The 22,108-nt window shown below is 45.0% G+C and overlaps 1 protein-coding gene across 1 annotated transcript in view; it reads right to left on the bottom strand.

Moving 5' to 3' along the window:
- Positions 1–22,108, bottom strand: part of UMODL1 (uromodulin-like 1) — a 100,955-nt gene that overhangs the window by 49,163 nt on the left and 29,684 nt on the right. Inside the window, exons 7-9 of the mRNA XM_006894044.1 lie at positions 17,330–17,584; positions 10,750–10,862; positions 8,451–8,670 (exon numbers count right to left, since the gene is read on the bottom strand). Of these exons, the coding sequence (XP_006894106.1) occupies positions 8,451–8,670; positions 10,750–10,862; positions 17,330–17,584 (588 nt within the window). The remainder of the gene's footprint in view (positions 1–8,450; positions 8,671–10,749; positions 10,863–17,329; positions 17,585–22,108) is intronic.

Below are 22,108 nucleotides of genomic sequence, written 5' to 3'. Positions count from 1 at the left end.
ATTCTGAAGCTTTGTCTGACATACTTTGGACATGTTTCAAGGAGGGACCGGTCCTTGGAGAGGGACATCATACTTGGGAGGCTGGAGGAACAATGCATGAGAGGAAGACCCTCAATAAGACGGATTGATTCAGTGACTGGAGTAATGGGTGTAGGTGTGTCAGAGACAATAAGATTGACACAAATAGAGCAAGGTTTAGGGCTCTTGTACACAGAGCTATGAGTCGTAAGCAATTCAATGGCACACAACAAGTCTTCATGGGAGCAAGTGTTCTAAAACAACCTAAGATGTGAAAACAATGCCAATGCGATAATTTCTGCTGAGCAACAGAACAAAGATCTTTTCTCCTTTAGAGTGGCGATTTGTTGCTTTATGTACAATTACACCAATGAGCTGTTCCTTTGCTTCCTTGGCCCCAAAGGTGAGGGGCTCTCTCTGGGAAGAGTGGGTATTTTCCCCAGTAGGACCAGGCTTGTACTGCCACCCTTTGCCGCAGGCCTGTGGCCAGCTCCTCAGGTCCTGGTGTCTGGAGAAGGCAGCAGTCACTCGTCAGAAAACCTACACAAGGCGGGGATGCCTCCCTACGAAGAAAGCCCAGGACCTCCTGTTTACCAACACATGCCAGGTCCCTGACACAGGGGTCTCCTCCATTTCCCTTATCCATTGCTGTCGAGTGGGAACTAACTCATAGTGCTGACCGTTGGGTTTCCAAGGCTATAAATTTCATGGGAGGAAATTATCCATTTTTACCCGAGGATCCACTGGTAGACTTGAACTGTCACAGAGTCTCAACCTTTGGGTTATGAGCTCAGCTCCCTACAGACTACACCACCAGAGCTCCCACAGCAACACTCAGTTCCAAAATGTTAAGTAAGCAGCCCTTTCTGCCAGAAACTCTGTGCAGCAAGAGCCGCACCTTCCTATAGGCCTCAGGGACTTGGTGAAGAGTAGGGCTACAGGGTTGCTCACAGCTGGCTGACTCAATCATCCCTCAATCCATCTCGTCTGGAGGGCCTCACTTACTTACATCTGCAAAGACTCTCATTTCAAGTAAGGCCACTGCTATGGACTGAGCAGTGTCCCAAGATGGTATGTAAATTCCATGCCTGTCTGTGTGACTTGGTCTGTGGAGACGCTGTTAGTTGTGCTGTTAACCCAAAAACATCACCATTTCGGCAGTTCTAATCCACCAACAGTTTCATGGGAGAAAGATGAGCAGTCTGCTCCTGTGCAATTGATAGCCTTCGAAAAGCTGCTGGAGGGTCAGCCATGGGTCAGTTCCAAGCCAACAGAAATAACAGAGTTGTTAGTTACAAGAGGTCGTTAGTAGGATGATACTGTGAGGAGACACAGAGAGGCAAGGCTGCCATGTGGAGACAGAATCATGACATAGCTGCGAGATAAGGAACTCTCGGGCCACCCAAGGCTGGAGAAACAAGCCCTTCCCCAGAGCAAGGCTCTACCAAGAAATACCCTGAATTGGGAGTTCTGACCTCCACAACAGCGAGAGAATATGTTTCTGTTCTTACAAGTCAGCTGGTTGGTAGTACTAAGTTATAGCAGCCCTAAGGACTAATAGAGCCCCATTCAGAAGTTCTGGGTGGGCATTTAATTTGGACCCACATTCATGAAAGTCACCCGATATACCCCCCACCCCCACCCCCCGCGACCCACTGTCCTCATTTAGCAAGGATGCAGAATGGTCTAAGCCTTGCTCATGGACATGGGTGGGAAGCAATGGGACTGACTTGGCTGATCTGCTCGAGATAGCTCAGGTTTGGGATCCGGTGGGCTCTTGGGGTGCATTCTGAGAGCTCACTTTCAGGGCCCTCAGCTCCTGCCCAGACCCCCTTGCCTAGTAGCTCAGGTCACGTTCTGCCTGGTGCAGAGGCAGACCTGTGGCATTTCCCTAAGGGGCACTGAGCAAAGTCAGACCAACCAGTAAAACCAAGGTAAGCAGGGCTTACTTGTGCTGACTTACTAAACTTCAATAAACATTTTCACATATTTTTTCACCACTTCAAAAATTCTCCCGCTAGGTGTAACTGGCATCCATCTCTCTCAAATGCACAGTACCTTCCTACAGAGTCAAGGCCTCGTCACAAAGTTACAGTCTCTGACAGAGATAGAGCACCGAGTACGCATGGTAAGCATGAGCTTAACTATGCTTATTAATTCATCTGTGGAGGATCCTTTCATGTGATGTGTACAAACCATAGGAAACTTCACGACAAACAAGCCTGTGCGTATACTGTACTTTCTGGTTCTGCCCTTGGCACTAGGGGGTCACCGGCAACCCCTGTGCTGAGCAGGCAAGTGTTCTCAGAGGCAGGACTTCAGAGTGCAGACACACACACACACACACACAGCCTTCCCCGCACTCTTGGGGATAACAGGTAGTTTGGGCCAGAAAAATCAGTGCTCACCTGAGAGCAGAGGAAGTGACAGTGAACCATCTGTTCTAATGATTAAGCCCAAACCTGAGGCTCTTCAATGTAGAAGCTATGGGAGCCTTATCCCCAGCACCACCTCCTCAGAACCACCCCCTACCCCTGCCTTTGAACACCAAACACTTCCTTAAAGGTCAACACTTTCTCAGACTGCAGCCTTCAGGCTGGATGGCCTTGCTTACAGTTGATAAGGTGGACAAACGACCTTGCCAACCTCCCTGAGCCAACCGCAGACTGTAAATCAAGAAACGGAATGTAATTCCCTTCTTCCCGAAGACCCCAATAAAAAAAAACCCCATCCAAAAAAAAAAACCATCCCACCCCACCCCCCCCCCCCCACCCCCCGGGGTTGCGAATTCTCTGCTCTGTCCCTTCAGGACGGAGGATTCACTGGGGAGCTCCGCTTGAATACAGTTGTGACTTTAAACCTCAGCTCTCTTTCGCTGACTTCTTTCAGGTATTTCACTGTACTTCTCCTTCCCTTCCTCCCCTCCTCCTCCTCCTCCTTCTTCTTCTTCTTTTCTCTCTCTCTCTCTCTCTCTCTCTCTCCCTCACCCTCATTCCCTCTCCCTCTCCCTCTTTCCCCTCTCTCAGAATAGCAAACCTTGTATGGACTACTGAGATCAATCCACTAATACCAAAAAATGCAAAATAATCCACACTACCACAGGAAGTAAGCACTGACTATTCACCCTCCTGCTATCCTCCAGCCAGGGTTTCTTTCTGTGTCCTGGGTCCACTCAAGAGCCTAAGGACTAAGCTCAACAACAGAGCTCTCAGGGAACCATCTCTTAAGTGGGGAAACCAGGTGTGAAACGCAAGTGAGATGCAGGTACGCTCTGTACTTCAGACCTTGGGCCTAGGTCACTTGGTTCTGGTGGAGAACATAGATCAAGGGTTTGTATTTGAATGATTTAGCCTTTTAGGATGAAACCAACTTTGACTTAAAGTAATATAGCCCGGAAGATGAAAGGGCATCATAGTGCCTCACTCAGGCCTGGAGGAGGAGAAGCTACCTTGCACGAGCGTCCCCTGTTGGTCGATTTGGAACACTGCACTTGTGAACAACGATGGGATCATGGGAGACAGCGTGGAGACATGCACTGGAAATTCAGCATCTTGTACTGTGAGTCTGAGCTTCACAACCACACTTCCAGTTTGGAGAGATATGATCTCCACCCGCATTTTCCCACTTCTGTACAAGTCAGAAACAGCTGGAGGGAAAGACTTTTCAACCTAGACACAAAGAAGCAATAGCAACTTAGAACATAAATAAACATCCTCAAAATCATTTACCAGGGACCCAGGTGTGACTGGTAAAGGGGCACAAGACCCATTTTGATGCCCATTTTGAGATCAAGAAAAGGTCTCAGCAACCAAAGTCTGAGGGGCCAGCAGAGACATCGTCTTACTCAAAGATCCCCATTAAGTTCTCCCTGGAATAGGCTGGGTTGAGCCTAGTGGTTGCTAGAATTCACAACCACCACTACAGTCAAGCCCCTGGCAATGGAGCATTAGATGAAGCAGTCCTTCTGGGTGCCCTGAACTTAGTACAAACGTAACTTGTATGTGAGTGTGAACGGTCGAGAGAGTCATCATTAAATTGATTGACAAACAAGAGCCATCAAGGAGCAATCGTATGACTATCTGGAGTCATTCTCACACATCCACCTATTTTGAACAGTATCCCCATGACACACACAGGCAGAGCCAGGTGCTCAAGGGTCACTCATCAGCAGGTCAAGGGTCAGCAGCCTTGCCCAGGCCTGCCTGGCCCTCTCTTCTAGTGCACACAATTGACCTAACACAGAGGAGAAGGAATTTTCTAAGAAAGTTCAAAACTCTGAGGATTTCCCATGGCCCTGCCATCTTCCACACGTATTTGGAGCACAGGCACTGCCCACTCTTTTATTCTAGACTGTCTTTTGAAGGATGTTTGTATAGTGAGCTGTCTTGGGAGACACAGGATTTCCCCCTAGAACAAAAGACAGATCTTCTTACTGTTTGGCATATTAGAGATTGGAAAGCTCTGATGGCTTATTGTTTAAAAGTTGCACTGCCAACCCAAAAGAAGGGGGTTCGAATCCACCAGCTGCTGCACAGGAAAAAGATGGGCAATCTCCTCCCTTCTGATTTACAGCCTCTGAAAACACCCTGAAGGGTCAGCTAGGCATCAGTCTGACTCAAAGGCCCATGACAACAACAACATAATAAAGGTACACTTAGTGATATGAAAGGTTAGCACGCCTAGCCGCTAACCTGAAGATTTGAGTCCTATCTAAGCCACATCAGAAAGAAAAAAAAAAAGGCCTGCCAATCTACCTCCAAAAAGCAACTACCAAAAATCCCATGGAGCCCAGTTCTATTCTGATACACATGGGATTTCCAGGCACCAGAATTGACTTTATAGAAGGAGAATGGATGCCTTTTAGCTGTGGTGCTGGAGAAAAGTACTGAATATATCATGGACTGCTGGGAGAACAAACAAGTTCATCCTAGAGAGGATGAGACCAGGCTGCTCCTTGGAGGCAAGAATTCTGAAGCTTTGTCTGACATACTTTGGACATGTTTCAAGGAGGGACCGGTCCTTGGAGAGGGACATCATACTTGGGAGGCTGGAGGAACAATGCATGAGAGGAAGACCCTCAATAAGACGGATTGATTCAGTGACTGGAGTAATGGGTGTAGGTGTGTCAGAGACAATAAGATTGACACAAATAGAGCAAGGTTTAGGGCTCTTGTACACAGAGCTATGAGTCGTAAGCAATTCAATGGCACACAACAAGTCTTCATGGGAGCAAGTGTTCTAAAACAACCTAAGATGTGAAAACAATGCCAATGCGATAATTTCTGCTGAGCAACAGAACAAAGATCTTTTCTCCTTTAGAGTGGCGATTTGTTGCTTTATGTACAATTACACCAATGAGCTGTTCCTTTGCTTCCTTGGCCCCAAAGGTGAGGGGCTCTCTCTGGGAAGAGTGGGTATTTTCCCCAGTAGGACCAGGCTTGTACTGCCACCCTTTGCCGCAGGCCTGTGGCCAGCTCCTCAGGTCCTGGTGTCTGGAGAAGGCAGCAGTCACTCGTCAGAAAACCTACACAAGGCGGGGATGCCTCCCTACGAAGAAAGCCCAGGACCTCCTGTTTACCAACACATGCCAGGTCCCTGACACAGGGGTCTCCTCCATTTCCCTTATCCATTGCTGTCGAGTGGGAACTAACTCATAGTGCTGACCGTTGGGTTTCCAAGGCTATAAATTTCATGGGAGGAAATTATCCATTTTTACCCGAGGATCCACTGGTAGACTTGAACTGTCACAGAGTCTCAACCTTTGGGTTATGAGCTCAGCTCCCTACAGACTACACCACCAGAGCTCCCACAGCAACACTCAGTTCCAAAATGTTAAGTAAGCAGCCCTTTCTGCCAGAAACTCTGTGCAGCAAGAGCCGCACCTTCCTATAGGCCTCAGGGACTTGGTGAAGAGTAGGGCTACAGGGTTGCTCACAGCTGGCTGACTCAATCATCCCTCAATCCATCTCGTCTGGAGGGCCTCACTTACTTACATCTGCAAAGACTCTCATTTCAAGTAAGGCCACTGCTATGGACTGAGCAGTGTCCCAAGATGGTATGTAAATTCCATGCCTGTCTGTGTGACTTGGTCTGTGGAGACGCTGTTAGTTGTGCTGTTAACCCAAAAACATCACCATTTCGGCAGTTCTAATCCACCAACAGTTTCATGGGAGAAAGATGAGCAGTCTGCTCCTGTGCAATTGATAGCCTTCGAAAAGCTGCTGGAGGGTCAGCCATGGGTCAGTTCCAAGCCAACAGAAATAACAGAGTTGTTAGTTACAAGAGGTCGTTAGTAGGATGATACTGTGAGGAGACACAGAGAGGCAAGGCTGCCATGTGGAGACAGAATCATGACATAGCTGCGAGATAAGGAACTCTCGGGCCACCCAAGGCTGGAGAAACAAGCCCTTCCCCAGAGCAAGGCTCTACCAAGAAATACCCTGAATTGGGAGTTCTGACCTCCACAACAGCGAGAGAATATGTTTCTGTTCTTACAAGTCAGCTGGTTGGTAGTACTAAGTTATAGCAGCCCTAAGGACTAATAGAGCCCCATTCAGAAGTTCTGGGTGGGCATTTAATTTGGACCCACATTCATGAAAGTCACCCGATATACCCCCCACCCCCACCCCCCGCGACCCACTGTCCTCATTTAGCAAGGATGCAGAATGGTCTAAGCCTTGCTCATGGACATGGGTGGGAAGCAATGGGACTGACTTGGCTGATCTGCTCGAGATAGCTCAGGTTTGGGATCCGGTGGGCTCTTGGGGTGCATTCTGAGAGCTCACTTTCAGGGCCCTCAGCTCCTGCCCAGACCCCCTTGCCTAGTAGCTCAGGTCACGTTCTGCCTGGTGCAGAGGCAGACCTGTGGCATTTCCCTAAGGGGCACTGAGCAAAGTCAGACCAACCAGTAAAACCAAGGTAAGCAGGGCTTACTTGTGCTGACTTACTAAACTTCAATAAACATTTTCACATATTTTTTCACCACTTCAAAAATTCTCCCGCTAGGTGTAACTGGCATCCATCTCTCTCAAATGCACAGTACCTTCCTACAGAGTCAAGGCCTCGTCACAAAGTTACAGTCTCTGACAGAGATAGAGCACCGAGTACGCATGGTAAGCATGAGCTTAACTATGCTTATTAATTCATCTGTGGAGGATCCTTTCATGTGATGTGTACAAACCATAGGAAACTTCACGACAAACAAGCCTGTGCGTATACTGTACTTTCTGGTTCTGCCCTTGGCACTAGGGGGTCACCGGCAACCCCTGTGCTGAGCAGGCAAGTGTTCTCAGAGGCAGGACTTCAGAGTGCAGACACACACACACACACACACAGCCTTCCCCGCACTCTTGGGGATAACAGGTAGTTTGGGCCAGAAAAATCAGTGCTCACCTGAGAGCAGAGGAAGTGACAGTGAACCATCTGTTCTAATGATTAAGCCCAAACCTGAGGCTCTTCAATGTAGAAGCTATGGGAGCCTTATCCCCAGCACCACCTCCTCAGAACCACCCCCTACCCCTGCCTTTGAACACCAAACACTTCCTTAAAGGTCAACACTTTCTCAGACTGCAGCCTTCAGGCTGGATGGCCTTGCTTACAGTTGATAAGGTGGACAAACGACCTTGCCAACCTCCCTGAGCCAACCGCAGACTGTAAATCAAGAAACGGAATGTAATTCCCTTCTTCCCGAAGACCCCAATAAAAAAAAACCCCATCCAAAAAAAAAAACCATCCCACCCCACCCCCCCCCCCCCACCCCCCGGGGTTGCGAATTCTCTGCTCTGTCCCTTCAGGACGGAGGATTCACTGGGGAGCTCCGCTTGAATACAGTTGTGACTTTAAACCTCAGCTCTCTTTCGCTGACTTCTTTCAGGTATTTCACTGTACTTCTCCTTCCCTTCCTCCCCTCCTCCTCCTCCTCCTTCTTCTTCTTCTTTTCTCTCTCTCTCTCTCTCTCTCTCTCTCCCTCACCCTCATTCCCTCTCCCTCTCCCTCTTTCCCCTCTCTCAGAATAGCAAACCTTGTATGGACTACTGAGATCAATCCACTAATACCAAAAAATGCAAAATAATCCACACTACCACAGGAAGTAAGCACTGACTATTCACCCTCCTGCTATCCTCCAGCCAGGGTTTCTTTCTGTGTCCTGGGTCCACTCAAGAGCCTAAGGACTAAGCTCAACAACAGAGCTCTCAGGGAACCATCTCTTAAGTGGGGAAACCAGGTGTGAAACGCAAGTGAGATGCAGGTACGCTCTGTACTTCAGACCTTGGGCCTAGGTCACTTGGTTCTGGTGGAGAACATAGATCAAGGGTTTGTATTTGAATGATTTAGCCTTTTAGGATGAAACCAACTTTGACTTAAAGTAATATAGCCCGGAAGATGAAAGGGCATCATAGTGCCTCACTCAGGCCTGGAGGAGGAGAAGCTACCTTGCACGAGCGTCCCCTGTTGGTCGATTTGGAACACTGCACTTGTGAACAACGATGGGATCATGGGAGACAGCGTGGAGACATGCACTGGAAATTCAGCATCTTGTACTGTGAGTCTGAGCTTCACAACCACACTTCCAGTTTGGAGAGATATGATCTCCACCCGCATTTTCCCACTTCTGTACAAGTCAGAAACAGCTGGAGGGAAAGACTTTTCAACCTAGACACAAAGAAGCAATAGCAACTTAGAACATAAATAAACATCCTCAAAATCATTTACCAGGGACCCAGGTGTGACTGGTAAAGGGGCACAAGACCCATTTTGATGCCCATTTTGAGATCAAGAAAAGGTCTCAGCAACCAAAGTCTGAGGGGCCAGCAGAGACATCGTCTTACTCAAAGATCCCCATTAAGTTCTCCCTGGAATAGGCTGGGTTGAGCCTAGTGGTTGCTAGAATTCACAACCACCACTACAGTCAAGCCCCTGGCAATGGAGCATTAGATGAAGCAGTCCTTCTGGGTGCCCTGAACTTAGTACAAACGTAACTTGTATGTGAGTGTGAACGGTCGAGAGAGTCATCATTAAATTGATTGACAAACAAGAGCCATCAAGGAGCAATCGTATGACTATCTGGAGTCATTCTCACACATCCACCTATTTTGAACAGTATCCCCATGACACACACAGGCAGAGCCAGGTGCTCAAGGGTCACTCATCAGCAGGTCAAGGGTCAGCAGCCTTGCCCAGGCCTGCCTGGCCCTCTCTTCTAGTGCACACAATTGACCTAACACAGAGGAGAAGGAATTTTCTAAGAAAGTTCAAAACTCTGAGGATTTCCCATGGCCCTGCCATCTTCCACACGTATTTGGAGCACAGGCACTGCCCACTCTTTTATTCTAGACTGTCTTTTGAAGGATGTTTGTATAGTGAGCTGTCTTGGGAGACACAGGATTTCCCCCTAGAACAAAAGACAGATCTTCTTACTGTTTGGCATATTAGAGATTGGAAAGCTCTGATGGCTTATTGTTTAAAAGTTGCACTGCCAACCCAAAAGAAGGGGGTTCGAATCCACCAGCTGCTGCACAGGAAAAAGATGGGCAATCTCCTCCCTTCTGATTTACAGCCTCTGAAAACACCCTGAAGGGTCAGCTAGGCATCAGTCTGACTCAAAGGCCCATGACAACAACAACATAATAAAGGTACACTTAGTGATATGAAAGGTTAGCACGCCTAGCCGCTAACCTGAAGATTTGAGTCCTATCTAAGCCACATCAGAAAGAAAAAAAAAAAGGCCTGCCAATCTACCTCCAAAAAGCAACTACCAAAAATCCCATGGAGCCCAGTTCTATTCTGATACACATGGGATTTCCAGGCACCAGAATTGACTTTATAGAAGGAGAATGGATGCCTTTTAGCTGTGGTGCTGGAGAAAAGTACTGAATATATCATGGACTGCTGGGAGAACAAACAAGTTCATCCTAGAGAGGATGAGACCAGGCTGCTCCTTGGAGGCAAGAATTCTGAAGCTTTGTCTGACATACTATGGATATGTTGCAAGGAGGGACCAGTCCTTGGAGAGGGATGTCATGCTTGGGAGGGTGGAAGGACAGAGCAAGAGACGAAGACCCTCGATGAGATGGATTGATTCAGTGACTGGGGTAATGAGTATGGGTATGTCAGAGACGATAAGATTGGCACAGGAGAGAGCAGGGGTTAGAGCTGTTGTACATAGGGTCACTGTGAGTCCCAGGCCATTCGATGGCACATAGCATGATGCTTGGGAGGGTGGAGGGGAAAGCACAAGAGAGGAAGACCCTGAACGAGATGGATTGACTCAGTGACTGGGGTAATGGGGGTAGGTGTTCCAGAGACAGTAATGTTGGCACAGAAGAGAGCAGGTTCGGAGCTGTTGTGCACAGGGTCACTGTGAGTCGCAAGCTCCTCAAGAGCACATAACAGCAACAACAATGAAACTCTACAACACACAATAAAATATCCCCAAATTCCAATGATAAAATGATCAACACAAAACACAAGTGTCTGTTCAAGTCGTGCAACCCATTTGAATCAAAGGCACATATTTCAAAAACACATTGCCCCAACTTAAAATCATATTGTATATTCCCTTTTTTAAATGTTATTTTTATGCCATTGCTAAGCAATTTGAATTTAACCCACCCTGAAGCTTTGATGAAATATAACTATGCTAACATCATGGAATGGGGTTTGGGCAGGTTCACGTTTAGTGTTCTCACTCAAACACCCATGAAAAGCCCCGTGGTTGTGTTTTGGGCTTACCTCCTGCAGCAATTGTCTAGAGAAGTCCTTGTATTCCACACTGCTGCGGTTCAGTAGCTTCTCTGTGAAGTTGCGGTTGATGATTCTGATTATGACTTCAAATACTCGGGCATCTAAGGCAGATAGTAATGCAAATTACATGAAATCATTTCATCAAAGCCACACACTGTCCTGTCAATATTTTACATAAAAATCTTTCCTACTGAGGGTAAAATAAATAGATTGAAGCAGGAGTCTTTGATTTAGTTATTTTGCTATTATAACAGAAATGCAACAAGGCAGGTGGCTTTAAAGGATAGACATTTATTGTTTCACAGTCCAGGAAGCTAGAAGTCCAAATTCAGGGCATGGCTCAAGGGAAAGGTCTGTCTTTGTCTCTTTCAGCATCTCATGGCTGCCAACAATCTTTGAAGTTCTTTAAAGATAGTAGATCCATTTGTCTCTGGTTTCCCAGGCTTCCTCCCCTGTGAGCATGCCTGTGTCTCTCTGCTCTTTTTTGTAAGACATTAGTCAGAAGGGATTAGGGGAGTTCTGGTGGCTTAGTCCATTAGCATTAGAGAATTGTACTCTAGCCCAAAGGCCATGCCACTCTGGTGGTTCAAATCCATTAGCAGCACTAGAAAGATGGATGATTCCTCCCATGTGATTTACAGCTTCCTGAAAACCCTCTGGAGAGTCAGCTAGGAGTCAGTTCTGATTTGACAGCAATGAGTGTTTTTGAGCATCTGAAGGAATTAGGTTTAGGATTTACCCTACTCTAGAATGAATGACTTAATGAAACAAGGAAAAAAGTCTTTTTCCAAACATGGCTATATTCATAGTTTCCAGAGTTAGATTTTCAACATGTTTTTTTTAGAGGATGTAATTCAATGTATTAGCAGTCTTAGATTGTTGTTGTTGTTGTTGTTGTTGTTATATACCATCAAGTTAGAATCGATCCACAGCTGACCTTTCAGTGGGTTTTCAGAGATGTGTAATCACACAGGAGGAGATTACCCATCTTTCTCCTATAGAGCAGCTGATAGGTTTGAATCATGTATACCTTTGGGATTGCAGTGCAGTTTCTACCACCTAGGCCTCCAGAGCTTCCTAGTCTTATATTGTTATTGTTGTTGTTCTATCTCATTGAGTCACCTGCAACCCACAGTGACCCTATGTACAACAGCCCTAAACCTTGCTCTATCCTGTGCCAATCTCACTGTTTCTAACACACCTACCCCCATTACTCCAGTCACTGAATTGATCCATCTCATTGAGGGTCTTTCTGTCCTGAGCTGTCCGTCCACCCTCCCAAGCATGACATCCCTCTCCAAGGACTGGTCCCTCCTTACAACATGTCCAAAGTATGTTAGACGGAGCCTCAGAATCCCTACCTCCAAGGAGCAGCCTGTGTAAAAAAAAAATAGTTTCTACACTGGGGTAAATTCAATAGCAACTGGCTCTGAACACTGGTTGAGAAGAGAGTTTGATGGATTTTTCAGGGTGCAGAGAAAGTGGCACATCAGCACTCTCAAAACCTTGAGCTTAACCCTCACACTTGAGTGACTTTGGGGTAAAGGAATCCCTCTCTGGTCTGTTTCCTCAACAGAAAAGGAGTGCAGCTTTCACTTACTGCTTAAGTATTTTTGAAATAACATTAGAGAATGACATAGAGCCTGCAGAGGTGGGCCAGGTCAGACGCTTTCCTGATTCATGTGTGTGTCCTGTTGGCTTGGCAAAGCAATTTCTCATGGCATAAGTGAACTGTTTCAGTTCACCACGTGGAAAATGAAGCATGCTTCATGAATATTTTAATGTGAGGCTGAGCTCTTTGGTTTGGAAAGTTATACAGATCCAGCTACGTGGGATCCAAGGTGGCAAAATGTCTTCAAATACATGCAGATTGCAGCCTTATTTAGAGTTTTACCTCACTCTGCCTAAAAATGGGATTCTCATTCCTGTCAATCCTGACTCATAGTGGGTCTCCATGTGACTCAAAGCAGAACTACTGCATAGAGTTTTCAGTGGTTGATTCCTATTAACATAGATATCCAGGCTTCCAATGTTCCCCAGTATGGATTCCAAATGTTAATTTTATGCTTAGGAGCTGAGTGCAAACTTGACCCCTACTCTAGAGGACCAAATATAAGTCTTTCAAAATAAGATGAGGCCTCCATAGAACTCATGTTATTGTTATTGTTATGTACTATTGAGTCATCTGTGACTCATAGCAACCCTATGTACAGCAGCTCTGAATCTTGCTCTATCCTGAGCCAGTCTCACTGTCTCCAACACACTTGCCCCCATTATCGCCGTCACTGTGTCAATCCGTCTCATACAGGGTCTTCCTCTTCTGCACTGTCCCTTCACCTTTCCAAGCATGATGCCCTTCTCCAAGGACTGGTCTCTTCTGGAAATATGCCCAAAGTATGTGAGCTTCAAAATCCTTGCCTCCAAGGAGCAAAGTGGTTTCACCCTCTCTAGGACATACCTGTTTGTTCCCTTTGAAGTCCATGCTATATATGTTCAAGACTCTTCTCTAACACCACAACTCAAAGGCACTGATTCTTGTTCTGTTATCCTTATTCATTTTCCAGCTCTCTGGTGCATAGCAAGTAATTACAAAGGCCATGACCTAGATCATGCGCACCTTAGTCTCTAGACTGATATCTTTACACATCAGCACTCTGGAGAGGTCCCCGACTGTAGTCTCCTAATCTAATTTGTCTTTCAATTTCCAGGCTGCTAGTTCCAAAAGTGTTGATTGTGGACCCGAGCAAGCTGAAATTGTTAACACTCTCAATATCTTCCTCATCTATCATGGTGCAAATCTTTGTTTTCTTGATATTGAGCTTCACTCCCTATTGAAAAATGCAGTCTTTTACCTTCTGCAGCAGATGCTTCAGGTCCTCCTCAGTTTCAGTGAGCAAGTTTGTGTCATCTGCATAACACCAGTTGTTGATGAGTCTTCCTCCAATCCTGAGGCCACTTTCCTCCTCATAGAGCTCAGCCTCCCGAATGATCTGTTCCACATACAGATTGAAAAGATATGGAGACCAGATGCATCCCTGACAAACTCCTTTCATGATTTTGAACCACGTTTCTTTGCTCTGATCTGATGACTGCCTCCTGGTCCAAATGTAGGTTTCACATGAGCACAATCAGATGTTCTGGGATTCGCATTCTTCACAAGCTTAGTCACAATTTATTGTGATCCACACAGTTTAATGCCTTTACACAGTCAATGAAACACAGACAAACATCCTTCTGATATTCTCTGCTTTCATTCAAGAGCCATCTAACATTGGCAATGATATTCCTTGTGCCACAGCCTCTTCTAAACCCAATCTGTACTTCTGATAGTTCTCTGTTAATGTACTGTTGCATTTGTTTTTGTATAATCCTTAGCAAGATTTTGCTTATGTGTGATATTAGTGATACTATGCAATAATTTCTACACTGTCTGGTCACCCTTTTTTTGTAATGTATCTCTTTCAGTCAGAAGGCCATATAGCTGCGTTCCAGATTTCTTTGTACAATCTAGTGAGCACTTCAAGGGAAGCATCTGCGTGCTGAAACATGTCAATTGGTATTCATTCCATCAATTTCTGAGGGGCTTTGTTTTTCCAATTTCTTCAGAACAAGCTTGAACTTTCTCCTTCATCACCATTGCCTCTTGGTCATGAAATTCTTTTGTGTCATCATTTCTTTTTGGTACAGTGACTCTGTGTACTCTTCCCATCATCTTTTGATGCATCCTGGATCATTCAGTATTCTGCCCATAGCATTGTTAAGTACTGCATCTCATAGCTTGAATTTATTGTTCAGTCCCTTCAGCTTAAGAAATGCAGAGTGAGTTCAGCCCTTTTGATTTTTTAACTCCAGTTCTTTGCACATTTCATTATAATGCTTTGCTTTGTCTTGCCAAGTTGATCTTTGAAATCTTCTGTTCAGCTCCTTAACTTTCTGAGTCCTTCCCTTAGTTTTGGCTTCTCAACACTTCATTGTGATATTCAGAGATTCAGACATCCATCTCAGTCTTTTCTTCCTCCTCTGTCTTTATAATGACCTTTTTGCATTAATCATGGGTGATAGTCTTTATATCCTCCCACAGCTCGTCTAGATTTCATTCATCAGTGTCCAAAGCCTCAAACCTGTTCTTAAGATGGTTTTTAAATTCAGATGGGATACTGAAGGTCAAATTTTGGTTCTTCTGGATTTGATTTAATTTTCTTTAGCTTTCCCTTGAACTTTCATATCATCCCCATAATATAGTGTCAGAATAAGGCCAGATCATACCAAGATGTGCAAAAGTGAGGGGACCCCCAAGACTCAGCTAATGCTAGAACCCTCCACTGACCCAGGAGGAAGAGTGATCCACACACAGTTACTTCCTGTGTCCTTGTTAAAGGAAGAGGAAATAAGAGAAGTGGAGTAGAAAGGGTTAAGGATCAAATTTAGTTTTCCAAAAGGGCAGACAGATGTAGTAACACCCAATGTCTGTGAACAAGACCTTATTTAGAAATAATAAGGTCTTTGCAGATGTTATCAGTTAGGTTTACCACAGATTTGTACTTGAGTCGTTGTTATGTGCCATCAATTCGCCTGCAACTCATAGTGACCCTATATACAACAGCTCTGAAGCCTGCCCTATCCTGAGATAGTCTCACTAACTTTGACACACCTACTCTCATTGCCCCCAGTCACTGGATCAATCTATCTCATCAGGGTTTTCCTCTCCTGTGCCATTCCTCCTCCCTTCCAAAAGCATGATATCTTTTTCCAAGGACTAATTCATCCTGGCCAGCCCAAAGTATGTGAGATGGAGCTTCAAAATCCTAGCCGTCAAGGAGAAACTTGGCTTCACCGTCTTCAAAACAGACTTATTTGTTTTCTTGGTGGTCTATGGTATATTCAAGACTCTCCTCTAGCACCACAACTCAGACATAGATTCTTATTCTATTATCCTTAGTCATTGTCTAGCTCCCTGACAGTGACAGGGAATGGCAAAGGACATACTAACAAGGGAGATCAATCAGAACTGGTTTTGACAAAGACTGTGGCAATATAACCATAGAAACGGACCCTCAAGGAATGTGGCAAAACAATAGACTCAAGGAAAAGATAAACAAGAGGCCAAAAGTCACCATACATCCTTTAGAAGAAATGCACTAATCAGCTGTTTAAACCCCACTCTCCAAACAAAGGATACATAAGCCCTTTTGTAAGATAATGACGGGTCAGCCTGTCCTGATCCATTCAAAGTCTGTTATGAATGTCTAATAAACCCTCATCTCTTACTTGGTATTGGTGTCTTTCTTGTATTTCTGAGTCAGAACTTTCTAGTTCTTACTCGAAGAGGCCCCTGGGCCTTTTTTGGAAATCATCCCCTTCACAATGTGTATGTAGCAAGTAATTATGAAGACTATGAACTGCATCAGGCACATCTAAGTCTCTAAACTGTATCGTTGCTTCCCAATACTCTTGGGGTGGTCCCTGACAGCAATTTTTTTCACTCCAATTTGTCTTTTAATTTTCTGGTTGCTGGTTCCAAGAGTGTTGATTGTGGACCTGAGGAAGCTGAAATTGTTAAGAATCTGAATCTCTTTTCCATCTATTATGATGTTGCCGATTGGCCCAGTGGTGAGAATCTTTGTTGTCTTGATGTTGAATAGGTGCTAACGATGGGATGGTATTAATAAATTCAGAATTATTCAGACATACCAGTTAATATAGTTCTAAAACTGACATCAGTTTTCTCCAGCTTGCAAAACTTTTCTTTAGCTTGAAAAACTAGTTACTTTGCCTTCGTATTCTTTTTTCCTTTCATTAGTCATGTTAAATACTTTAAACTGCCTATTTAGCAGGAGAGGAAATGTCTCTTTCCTAAATTAGCATTTACGTCTTCAAAACTGGTTTTTCTCAGTCATATGTAAACTGTACCTTATTTAACAGGAATGGAAATTCATCTTTCTTGTATTAGCTTTTACCTTTTCAAAACTGTTTTTCTCTGTCATTTGTTAACTATTTCGTAAGTTATCTATTTACTAGTAACTATGTGTAAACTATTCTTTTTAAATGTAGAAATCCTGTAACTTTAACTAAAAAAAGTCTAACCCAAGTATAAAAGCCTAATGACCACTTCCAGATGGAGAGACAGCTTTAGAGAAGATTCTCCCTGCCCTCCCAGATCTGTAGTAAAGTGTTTTTAATATTGCAATCATCTGTCTTCTTGATAATTGACTATAGAAAGAATCCCTTGTATTCAGTAACACTAATCTTTTGGTGTCATCCTTATGAAAGAAGAGAAGAGACATAAGCAGAAGAGAATGTCAGATGACGATAAATCACTAAACCAAGGAGCATGTGAACTACCAGAGGCTGGGCGAAAGCTGTGGATAAGATCACTCCTCAGAGTCTCAAGAATCAGCAAAGCCAACACACAGACCTTGGACTTCCAAGCTAGAGAACTGGAAGTCAGTAACTAAACGTCTGCCATTTAAACCCACCCCAACCCCATTCTGGAGGACTTTGTTACTTGAGACTATAACCAAAAGACACACTGCAGAGACAGTGGGAGGCCCTCTGCCCAGCGCTGTACCTGTTCTGACCACCAGTGAAGAAGGGCCATTGGCCTCACATCCCGGGTAGCTCGTCATCACTCTATACAACACACCGGCCTTCAGCCCGGCCACCTCCAGGGTCATCCCGCTGGTCCTGGCACTTCTCAGTAGCTCCTCGCCCTTGTAAACCTGCACGTGGAAAGTGCGGTTCTGGGTAGAATTTAAACTCCAAGACAGATGAAAACCACTACTGGTGACATTGAAGGCCACGAAGTTCCTTATTAGAGGGCAATCTATAAAAGCACAAAAGGATGAAAATTCACAAAAAATCAGAAAAGATTGTTTAATATAGTTCTTGTATTTTGTTGTTCTTTTTTATTAATTTAAATGAAAGTTCACAGAGACTTAGGCTTTCCAGTCATTTATTGTTGCACTTTTCTCCCTGCCCACCCCGGAGCTCTCAATTCACTCTTCTTGAAAAGTAAAAGAAAAACTCTTTCATTGTTATGCAATTCTTCCCCCCAAGTACACTCTACTGTGCAGCCTTCATTCTGGACTCCTGTCATGACAATAATACCCAACCATATATTCCTTTTAAACAGTTCTCTCCCTCATCTGTTTCAATGCAGTATACATAATTCCTCCACTTCTTCTCTGCCTTCCCTCAAACCCGATGTCAGTCCCATTTTGCAACAGTGGCACTATGCAATATTTGTTCTTGTGACTGAGATATTTCACTCAACATAATGTCCTCCAAGGTCATCCATTTTGAATAATATTGCATGAGTTCCTTGTTTTTCAATGCAGCATAGTATTCCATTGTTTAGTATACCACAGCTTTTCTATCCATTCATTTTTTAATGGGCGCTTGGATTGTTTTCAGCTCTTTGCTATTGCAAACAAAGCACAATAAACATAAGTGTGAATCAAACTGGTTTTCTTGAAGTCATTTCTGACTTACTATAACCCTACTGTGTGCAGAGCAGAACTGTGTTCCATGAGGTTTTACAGGCTGAAATCTTTCCCAAGCAGTTTGCCAGGCCTGACTTCTGGGTAGGTTCAAACTACCAACCTTTTAGCTAGCAGCGAAGTGCTTATCAATTTGCACCACCCAGCAAATTCAGCTCTCCCCTATTCATTGGTAAGGACCCTGGTGGAGCAGCAACTAATGTGTGGGGCTGCTAACCAACAGGTTGGTTATTCAATCTGCGAGTAGAAGTAGAACATAAAAGGGAGCTCTCACGCCATGTGCACGTCTCACGAGCCATGGGCACTCGTCACGACGGTCAGGGACCTTACCGTCACTCTGCTGCAGGACACCAAGGCCTGTGTGGCACAGCCAGCCCAAGAGCATCTTCCAACCACCACTTCCCCGGTGTCTGCTGACAGCTGCAGCTCGACCAGGCGCACTCACACCCTGGCTGGCAACAGAACTACTGCCTGCCACGTTGAGTGTGGCCCAAACGACAGTCCTACCTACAGCACTAGATTGCTGCCTCTGCTGCCTGGAGACCCCACTGCCCACTGCCTGGAGAACACTAAGCTGCCGCCCCCACTGTCCAACACCAGGAGCACCAATATCGCAGTTGCTTTGGACGAAACACTGCTGTCTAACTACACTGTGTGGGACTTCTTAAGCTCAAGTAGAAGGGACTAGAACAGCTTGAGGAGGGCAGAGATGCCATTTCTAGAAGGGAACTTCTTATTCTGCCATTCAAATACTTTGAGTGAAACACTGCTGTCTAGCTACACTACATGGGACCCCTTAAGCTCATGCAGAAGGAACCAGGAAAAGTCAAGCTAGACAAGACATGGTTTCTGGAAGGGAACAGATTTTCTGTTCTCCCATTCAGGTGATTTGGGTAAAACACTGCTGTCTAGTTACATCGCATGGGATCCCTGCGAGCCTCAGACCAAGAAAGAAGCACAAATATATAGGTCCTTCACAAAACATTGTTATGTTCTGGATCACTATGTAGTTACAATGACCATCTACTAAGAAAAGACTCACATAACGTCAAGAAAGCCACAATCTGCCTCAGTCATCAAGAAAAAAACAAAAGAACATGCCTCTTAAAAATGCAGGCCCAGTGAATACCCCAGGTAGACAGAACCAGAAGAAATATGTTGTTGTGGAGTTATTTGAACAGCTACAGAAGAAGATGCAAAAGATGAAAGAAACAATGAAGAGAGCAAAACCCCAGAGACAACAATCCAGAAGAAATATATTGATGAGGAGCAACTTGAACAGTTATGGAAGAAAACGCAAACGGGCTTGAGTGTTGCCGTGATTCTGAGCAGGTTTCAGCAGAACTTCCAGACTAAGATGCATGAGGAAGCAAGGTCTGGTGATCTACTGAAAATCAGCCAATGAAAACCCCATGAATCATAACAGTATGAGCAGCATTCCATTCCAGTGTACACAGTGTCACCACGAGTCAGGACCACTCAAAGACAGCTAACAACTTACCTGGCTGAGTGTATCAACAGTTAGCTGAAAGGTGGGAGGTTCAAGTCTGTCCAGATGAGCCTCATAAGAAAGACTTGGTGATTTACTTCTGAAAATCAGTCACTGACAACCCTATGGGACACGGGGGGCCCTGAGTCAACCCAGCAGCAGCTAGAAACTAAATAAGAGGCAAATACATCTTATCTCTCAGAGGTATATTCAGAGATAGCTACAGATGAAGCCTTATGATGAAGGAGTGTTTTCTTCAAAGACATGTAGGAGGGAAGAATGAGTGGGATGGAGACAAACCAAGAGGGGTCATCAAAGGAGAAATATAGAAGCTAAGTCATCACTGTTCCATTGTGTTTTTCTATTTCTACAATTAAAAGTTGATAATAACCACAGCCCTGTCACACCCTCCACCCTTGTCCTGAACCACACGGTGCCTTGAATGGACTCTATAGCCTTCCCATCACAGCTGCAGCAAATTCCTTACACCAAAGTGTGGTTTAAAACAACACAGATTGTTTTAGATCATACAATTGATAGAAGTGTATTCCTTCAGAGGGCTCTGGGGACAGCCGTTCCTTCACCTTTTCTGACATCTAGAGGCCACCCATGCTCCTTGCTCATGTTTCCCTCCGATATTAGCAGAAGGCACCTCCTCCCGTCTGGACTCTGCTTCTGTCATCACATTTTCACTCTCTAACTAATTCTTCTGCTTTCCTTTTATAGAGGCCCAGGTGACTAGTTTGGGGCAATTTCAATAAGTCAGATACATTTCCTTCTCAAGTTCCTTAATTTAATCACTTCTGTGAAGTCCCCTTTGTTGTGTCAGGTGGCGTATTCACAAGTTCCAGGGATTGGGACATGAAGGACTTTGGGTACTGCTGGCCACACTCTTCCTTCTCCCTCAAATACTCTTCCCCAAGATTGTCTCACAGTTCACTGGCCTGTTGCATTTTTTCTCTGTCCAAAGCCCTGTAGTGACCACTGTACCTGAGACACCACACCAGGACCATGACTCTCCTGCACCATTTTCTTCATGTGTCTGTGCCAGACCACATCAACCATATTGGTCCATTTCTCTGTCTTCTTTCCTCTATAATATGTAAGAGCCTCAGGAGCAGGGGTTCTTGAACCCAGTTTTGGAAAGCACCCAGCAATATTCGCCACCCTTTAAAATGCTGACTGAGTGGCCCACCTCACCTCACCCCCTAATCAGCCAGCAAATGAACCCACCTTGGGGGTCAACATTGCCATCTGCCAAGGCTGATAATTCCATCTCCTCATCTTTGGCTCCACCATGCCAGCTCAGAGTCTCCCCTTTCTTCCCACCTGGAACTCCTGAGGGGTGCAAAGGATTCATGTGCTTAGCATGAACAAAGAGTTGGACTTTTGAGTTCACCCAGAGGTGCCTCAGAAGAAACTCTGATGATCTACTTCCAAAAAGTCCATCATGTTCCATTGAAAGATACATGGTGCCCTTTCTATCCTATCATACATGGGGCTGCCATGAGTTGGAGTCAGCTCTGTGGCAGTTGGTTAACGGATTTGTGCCTACTGATTCCCCACACATAGCCAGGCAACTCCTGACGCCAAGCAGCCTCTACTCAAAGCCCTCACATGACATGATAATGGACAGATTTGGAGCCTGCAATCTGTCATTACTCCCTCAGCACAAGGACCACTGAAGGGGACCCTTATTCCCTGCAGTGAGAACTCAAAGAGGAGGGAATGGAAAGAGGAGTTTCCAAGGTCTGCTTCCAGAAGGAGAAAACCAGAGCTGAACTCAGATCTGCTAAATTAGCCAGTCTCTCACATGAGCACACAGATATGCTTGAGTGTTGTCATGTTAAAAGAGCTCTACCAAGGAGCCCACACTCTTCTAGGTTCTAAAATCTTTAAGCCTCTTCATATGAAAACTTATATGAAGAATTAATTATTATACTTCATGTCTCCAAATAAATCCTCCACCCACGCTGAGAGATCTTCCGCTCACCACGCTCCAAAAGGTCTCACCGACCCCCAGCTTCTGAGGGTCACTTTAGTGCATGCATACAGCTCATTGATTCTCTTTCCAAACAATTTAACACTACCAACATACTGAACACCCACCTCTTTCTTTCCGGAGCTCCCTTTCTGCTGTACCTCCCCCATGCTGCTGTTGTTTTTAGTTGTTGTCAAGTCACCCTGAGTCACAGTGGCCAACATATAACAGCATTAAACAGTGTCTGCCTGTGCCAACCTTGCAATTATTGTCGTATTTGAGCACATAGTTGCTGACCTTTTTATTTTACCAAACAGACTGTTCTTTCTAGTGATTAATCTTTCCTGATGATGTGTCCAAATAAAGCAATATGAAATC

The sequence above is a fragment of the Elephantulus edwardii genome, unplaced genomic scaffold (assembly GCF_000299155.1).
Source record: "Elephantulus edwardii isolate Elephantulus edwardi_28Jun2011 unplaced genomic scaffold, EleEdw1.0 scaffold00133, whole genome shotgun sequence".
NCBI lineage: Eukaryota > Metazoa > Chordata > Mammalia > Macroscelidea > Macroscelididae > Elephantulus > Elephantulus edwardii.
This window is presented reverse-complemented; position numbering and strand designations above follow the sequence as displayed.